Source organism: Arachis hypogaea, chromosome 16 (assembly GCF_003086295.3).
Source record: "Arachis hypogaea cultivar Tifrunner chromosome 16, arahy.Tifrunner.gnm2.J5K5, whole genome shotgun sequence".
Classification (NCBI taxonomy): Eukaryota; Viridiplantae; Streptophyta; class Magnoliopsida; order Fabales; family Fabaceae; genus Arachis; species Arachis hypogaea.
In genome coordinates, this window is record NC_092051.1 from 43,850,794 (window position 1) to 43,858,197 (window position 7,404).

At 35.5% G+C, this 7,404-nt stretch overlaps 1 protein-coding gene across 1 annotated transcript; it reads right to left on the minus strand.

Moving 5' to 3' along the window:
* Nucleotides 1-2,878: 2,878 nt before the first annotated feature.
* On the minus strand, nt 2,879-4,836 carry LOC140180114 (uncharacterized). The gene is made up of 4 exons (XM_072220509.1): nt 4,792-4,836; nt 3,574-3,969; nt 3,297-3,382; nt 2,879-3,236 (listed from the first exon to the last, which is right to left on the minus strand). The coding sequence occupies exons 1-4, from the start codon at nt 4,834-4,836 to the stop codon at nt 2,879-2,881; spliced, it is 885 nt and encodes a 294-aa protein (XP_072076610.1).
* Between the last annotated feature and the right edge of the window lie 2,568 nt (nt 4,837-7,404).

The following is a 7,404-nucleotide window of genomic DNA, read 5'->3' on the forward strand; positions in this document are numbered from 1 at the left end:
TTTATGTTTGCATATGCCTGTCTATACTTTTAAGACTACTTATCGTTAAAGATGAAATATATATCCTCTTCAAAATAATAGTGCATCCATTATTGGGTCAATGCTTGACAAGCATAGTAATTCTCTTTATTAGATAGTGGTTGGCATCAGGACAACTGTCAGCTATGAGTCTATGTCACAACAAAAGAATAAAATAATAAAATTATTTTATTAAAATAAAATGGTGTGGTAAAACAAATAGTGATTAGGCATTCTAATTTTTATAGTACATATTCTTTATGTCTGCCTTGTGTTGTTAATATTGCTAATTGTTATAAAATTCCTTGTTGCAGAGATTTACATAATAATCCAATTCCTCCTAATATGGTATGGTTCGGGGTGAAATAAGCACATTATACAAATAGATCAGGAATATAAGCTCAAAATAGATCCCCTTAGCAAATAAATAGATGAATCCCAGAGAAGCTCAACCATCACATGCTTCAGCTACAACCATCACATAAGCACACACACAAAAAATTCAATGATGGTTGAAGGAATGTTCTAGGAGAAGAGAAATCTTAATTGAAGAGGATGAAATAAAGTAAAATAAAAATTGGAAAAAGAAGATTGAATCAATCGAAAAGTATAGAAAATGTGTAGATCTGAAACATACAAAGAAACAGGAAAGCCATATTCACTGTTGACTTAATATAGGATTATATACTTCTATGCATTTTGCAAGAATGAGTTGAGAAAAGGTTAAAATATCAGTCATGCTAGTGCACGAATTCTCACACTTCGTACAACTAAACCAGCAAGTGTACTGGGTCGTCCAAGTAATACCTGAGTGAGTCAGGGTCGATCCCACGAGGATTGTGGTTTGAAGCAAGCTATGGTTATCTTGCAGGTCTTCGTCAGGCGGATAGGAGATGTTGGTATGTTATTTTTAATTGCATAAAAGTAAATAAAGAAAAAGGGTAACAGAACTTAAAAGTCGTGTAAACTATGATAAGAAGGTGGTTAAGGATTGGAGATACTTTGTCTTTCTGGATTAACTCTGGTATTACTGTCTTCTTCAATTGCGGATGAACCCCAGGGTTAGTGCGGATCCATTCTAATTGAGGGTAAAGCTCCTGCAGTTCATTCTTCTTGGTGATCCTACTCAAAATGCCACAGACAAGGTCGAATCTTTCGGATCAGAGGATGTTGTGCCTTTGGTTCTAGCCTCTACCACAGAGACCCTAATCTCCCCATACTTCGGCTGAACTGGTGTCTTGAGAAGTCCCCAACGAAGTCGTGCATTAGCGATCTAAGAGATGTATAATCAAGCTGATGGTTCATCATTGTCCGATGAAAGACTCACTCTGAACCCATGTAGAATGTGATAACCTTATGTTAGTTCAACACATTCATATTGACAAAGAATGAAGATACGTCTTAGAATAGAGAATCAAATACAGATTAAAGAGAAATAGTAATACTTTTATTAATCCATAAAACTCAGCAAGGCTCCTCCCCTCAACCTAGGAGGTTTAGAAACTCATACTGATGGAAAATACAATGATAAACAAAATATGGTGTGCCTCCCCTTTGAATGAGAGGTGTAAAAGTCTTTAAATACTAACAAATGACTAAGAATTACATAAGAAGGGTAAAATAGTCTTTTTAGTGCTAAGATCCACTTCTGGGACCCACTTGGTGAGTGTTTAGGCTGATCTTGATTGAGATCCACATGCTAGGAGGCCTCTAGGGCATTAAACACTGGTTAGGAGGTCCTCTTTGGGCGTTTGGATGCTGGTCTCCTCCTTTGGGCGCTGGACCCTTGGAATGGGGCAGGAGGCTAGTGTTGGATGCCAGTTTTGTGCCTTATATTCTGATGCAAAGTATGGACTATTATACATTACTGGAAAGCTATAGAAGTCAGCTTTCCATAGCCATTGAGAACACTCCATTTGAACATCTGTAGCTCAAAAAACGTTCTTTCGAGTGCAAGAAGGTCAGATCCATGCAGCATCTGTAGTGCTTTCTCTGTCTTTGAATTAGACTTTTGCTCCAACTCCTCAATTTCAGCAAAAAAATACCTGAAATTGCACAAAAACACACAAACTCATTGTAGAATTCAAAAATGTAAATTTAACACTAAAACCTATGAAAACTTAATAAAAATTAAACAAAACATACTAAAAACTATATGAAAATGATGCAAAAAAGTGTATGCAATATCCGCTCATCACATTCACACAATGGAATCAAATTGATTGAATTGATAACAAAGCCGTTAAGAAAATTAGCCATCTACTCCTATCATAAGAGAGACATCCAAGGGAAAAATTTTATATTGCATAATCTATACCTCAACTTACTCAAATGTGGCAATGATAGTTATGTTAATTCACAACTTATAATGTTAGGATTTTTCACTTTGGTGACCATCTGAAGAATACAGATCTACAATGGAGTTGGTTTTTTGTTCGTAAGTTATAGTTATGACTCCTTTTAAAAGTAGCTAGATAATATATATATATATATATATATATATATATATATATATATATATATATATATATGTTTAATTACTTTGTAGGTCCTTAACCTTTTTTTCTTTTCAATTGGGTTCCTATATGTTAATTTTTTTTTTCAATTTAGTCCCTATTAACGTTAAGCATAAAAAAAGTTAATGAGTTGTGAAATTACTTATATACCTTGCCTTCCACCTATAATAAAGACTTCATATTTTTTATTGTGATTGATACAGCGAAAATTCACATGGTATACATGACAAAAATGCTACACATAAAAAGGGCATCGAAAGCCAACTAACTTAATGGAAGTGGTAGCCCCTACAAGGTTTTATAGACATTAGCCTTTTCTTGTTCCAAAGCATTCATTCATTGATTCATCCTCTTAAGCTTACCCTACTCAAATGCATGGCAAGTGCATCTCTTATCCTTATTGCATTCTCATCCACCACTCCATTAGAAGCAACATCATCCGCTCTTTCCTTTTCAACAATTCTCACTTCTTTAACTGGCATTGGCTCGTTACATTTAATTAAGAAATTTTGCAGCAAACAATAAGTCACAATCACATAAGGCAAATACTCAACACACTCCCCTTTCCACTTCCTTGAATCTGAAAGGAGCTGCCACCTAATCCTTAGCCTCCTAAAGGCATCACCAACCAACCTCATTGCACGTGCGTGTGCACAGTTGAATGCTATTTTAGCAGAACCAAAACTATCTTTCTCATTCACCCTATTATAAGGTGTTAAAAGCTATGACAAAGGGGGATAACACGAATCCCCCAACACATACTGAGGAGTCAAACTACCATCACTAAGCTTATAAGATGGTCCTTCCAACAACTCTCTGAATTCCTCAATCTCAAAAAAGAGCTTACTCTGATGCAAATCAGTTTCGGGTTTCAACATACTAGGCCACTTAGCTAAAACATCCAATAACCTACCTTCGGAATCCACCAATGCCAGAACCATCAAGAACCCATCTTCACCTAAAATTTTTCTTTCAATTGCGAGTTTATCCAGTCCTAGAATGCCAAAACAATGGGGAGCAAGCTCCACCCGAAACTCACCATAACCTTCTCCGAATCAATGCGTAGCGTGAAGAGGTGCCCTAGTTTATTAGACATAACCTTGTAGACCGTGAAGAAAGCACGGTAGGACTCAGTGAGGGAGATCTTAAAGTGGTGCACCACGGTGGCATAGGAGGCACCATGGCCCAGTCGAAAAATGGCGGCAGCTAGGGTGCAATTGAGGGCAATTTGGGGAAGTGAAGAGTGGAGGGAAGGAGAGAGTTGGTTGAGGAAGGAGTTCGCGAGGCACAATGAGTGGCGGCGAGGCAAGTGACGCACGAATAGAGCAGAGCAGAGCAAGGAAAACGACCACCAAGCAACGAACAACGACCACCGAGCGACTCCACGGATGACGATGCAGATGGATGATGACACCAAGCGACAAAGGAGCAATGGCTGCTCAAAAACTTTCGAGAACAAGTTAAGGTTGATTAGGGTTATCTCACTTTGGGATAAAATAACAAGGGTTCTTTTGGTATTTTAAAAAAAATGGAGATGTCTTCAGTTAACTATTCTAACCCAATCATGAGAATATTCATTTTTTAAACATAATATTCTATTATTTTAAATATTTTTTTCACGGCAGGGACTAAATTGAGAAAAAAAATTTAATGTTTAGGGACCCATTGAAAAGAAAAAAAAATATAAGGATCTAATTGAAAATTCGGTGAAACTATAGGAACCTGCAAAGTAATTAAATCAGGTTCTGACTTATTCAAGAAGTTTTTAAGCTAGCACCTGAGTTAGCCTAATCTCTATACTCACGTAATCCCTCTAGACTACAAAAGTGAGGGAAGGATACTCTAGGTCTTCAAAACTCAGACCAAGATGAACGTCATCAAAAGGCAAAATATTATCCACCATTCCTCCACACAATCATATATCGTTATTGGGCCGCCATTGCTCCATCTGAAGGCGAGAAAAGGGTAAGAACTTGGGGGTTCTTAGTAAGATTGGGGGTTATTAGTTAGGTTCATTGATTCTTTAATATTTAATAAATAAATAGCGAAAATATAGAAAAACATCATATAGAAAACACACACATTAAATAGTAGAGAAAATATGCATAAATAAGCATGATGCATGTCTGTCCTATAAAGGTCCTAAGCTTATATGTTAGTTTATACCTTGCAACCCGATATTACCTAAGAACCAGTCTCAGATATGGTTTCCCTTTATGTACTGTTCGTGCATATGTGTCGATGTGATTAAGAATACCACCAGTTCGTAGCCACCGGCAATCGTTGCAAAGCTTGATGCCATAATATACATGTAAGGAAAAATAGTGATCCTATAGTTCATGGGCGTCCCCGAGATCAATACTCAAACAGTTTATGGGTTTCCCTGTATTTGATGATCAAACAGTTCGTGGGTTCCCAGAATTCCGATCACTAACAATTTGTGGGTACTTCCCAAATTCATTCATCATTCCATTCGTGGGTTTTTCCCGCCTTTAGATATTAGTAATTCGTGCACTGAGCAAACGGGACAGAACCCTTGTCCTTGCCAGGCGAACATTTAATCCTTTACTTCTCTCTTGCCATTTCCATATCATTCTTCATATCTAAACATATTAGGTCACTATTTTTCATTACTCATTTCTTTCTTCTATGTCCTTCTTTAAGCATTCTTTCCTTAAAATCTTAACCTTCATATTCATTTCATAGTCTTCACCTTTAACAATCTTAATTCAAACTATTTTCAAACACCTTATACTTCATCTAGTATTTTTCTTCTTTCCGTATCTTAACTAATCTTTCGTCACTTTTCTTACCTCACTCTAGGTCTTTTATGAAGAAATTCTTAGATTCTAGACTTTGTAATTATCTTTCTACATCTTTTTCTATAATTACCGTTGTATTTCTTAAACTTTTACGTCGTTTGCCTTTATGTACTCTTCTTTTATTTTGCTTTTTTGCCATCCTTTTAACTTTTAAATATTAAACTTTACTCTCAAGACTTTAATTATTTATATTCTCATCCCTAAATTGTAATTAATTATATTCTAACCCTTTAGCTTTTAACTAATTACATTTTTAACTTTGAATTTTCATCAAATTATATTTTTTTGGTTATTTATGAAATTTCGTTATATTGTACCTTGGCACTTAGCGCCCAAACCAGTGCTTAGTGCCTTCGAATCATGAAAATTTGTCAGATGACACAGGCGCCTAGCGCCCAACTCTTGGCACCCGATGCCTACGAGGTTGCATGGTTGGGTGCCCAGCGCCCACATTCTTTCTTGATTGGGCGCTTAGCACCTTCAAGGGCATGCATGGTTGGGCGCCAAGCACCCACTTAATCATATATGAAGGGCGCCCAACAACCAAGTTTCCAAAGGGGAAGGCACCCAACGCCCAAAAACTTTCAACGGAAGGACGCACGGTGCCCAAATTTTTAGCCTCCAGGATACGTTAAAAACGTCACACAAACATTCAATTTCAAACCTCATACAATCAATCATAAGCCACACATCAAAACACATTCAAGTCATAATAAATTTACTAAACCTTACCTTTCTGTTGTTAACTCACAAAACCGATTTTCTCTTGATGATTTCTATCTCGCTTCCTTGCTAGTTTTAAAACCAAAACAACTTTTAAACATATAACTCATGATGACCAAGTATTCATCATAAATTTAGGAAGAGATTTCTCACTTTTCCAAATCTAGTATGTTTGTAAAGAGGAGAAAGAGACAAATACTTTAATTAATTTGGAATCTTTGTTAAAGTTTTAGAATCAAAAGGATCGAACCTCAGAAGCTCTCTAACTATGAACTTTTCAACTTTTTTCCTTTTTCCAAGTCACGTACAAAGAAGAAAAGGAAGCAGGATGTGCTCTCAAGATTATATACGAAGATTGAAAAACAAGTAGGAGGTGGCTCGAATCGACACAGCCCGAATTCCAAGGGTGATTAGTCCCCGAGTAAATTTATAAAATATATTAAGAGGATAATTATTAAAGTTAGATATATTATATCACTAGTAATTACATTTCTAGAGTAAATATATGAGCTACTAGTATAAATGATACTAGTAATAAGAATGACGACATTAATCCGTACCGGTAGATTTTAGGTCCGGTTACTATATTATTATCATAAATATCATAATTAAAATATCAATAGAATAAAATATTAATATAATCAAGCATTATTATCTGAAAATATTCTTATATTTGAAATATTATAATTTATTTTTCTGCATATTCAAAATCGATTCGTCAAATAGTGTCTATTCGTGTCACTTGTATTTTACGACTTTTCTAACGTTTGAAACTCGAGAAGTTCGTCATTGAAAATCTGGATTGTTATAATGGTTACATGGGAGAGAGAAAGAGAGAGGAGAGGAATGGATAAAGAAGAGCTTTCGAAAAGTAAGGGGGAGGGTTTCTTGTTTTGAATTTAGGGCAATATTACTGTCGAATTTATCAGCGGATAAATCTGATGATAACGAATAGATGGTAGTTGCCAAAATGCAGTGCTTTACTAATTCAGGTTACCGTCGGATTAATAAATCCCACCTAAATTTAGCGTGTATTTTTTATTTTTTCTCTAATTATTATCAGCGAATTTTTTGTCGAATACAGAAATCCGATGACAAATTTTTACGCTAACAAATTTATTGTTTCAACTGTAAGAAAATCCAACGATAAAATTACTACTAATAGACGACGCTAAATTCGATAGTATTCATCACTTTTTTTGTAATTTACCTTTAATAAGAAAGTAAGTTTATTTAGAGTAAAGGTATTATTCAAAGTCAAAATATCCAAAATCCTAGCAAAAGTTTTCCGGCCATTTATATAAATCAACAGATGAAAGCAAATG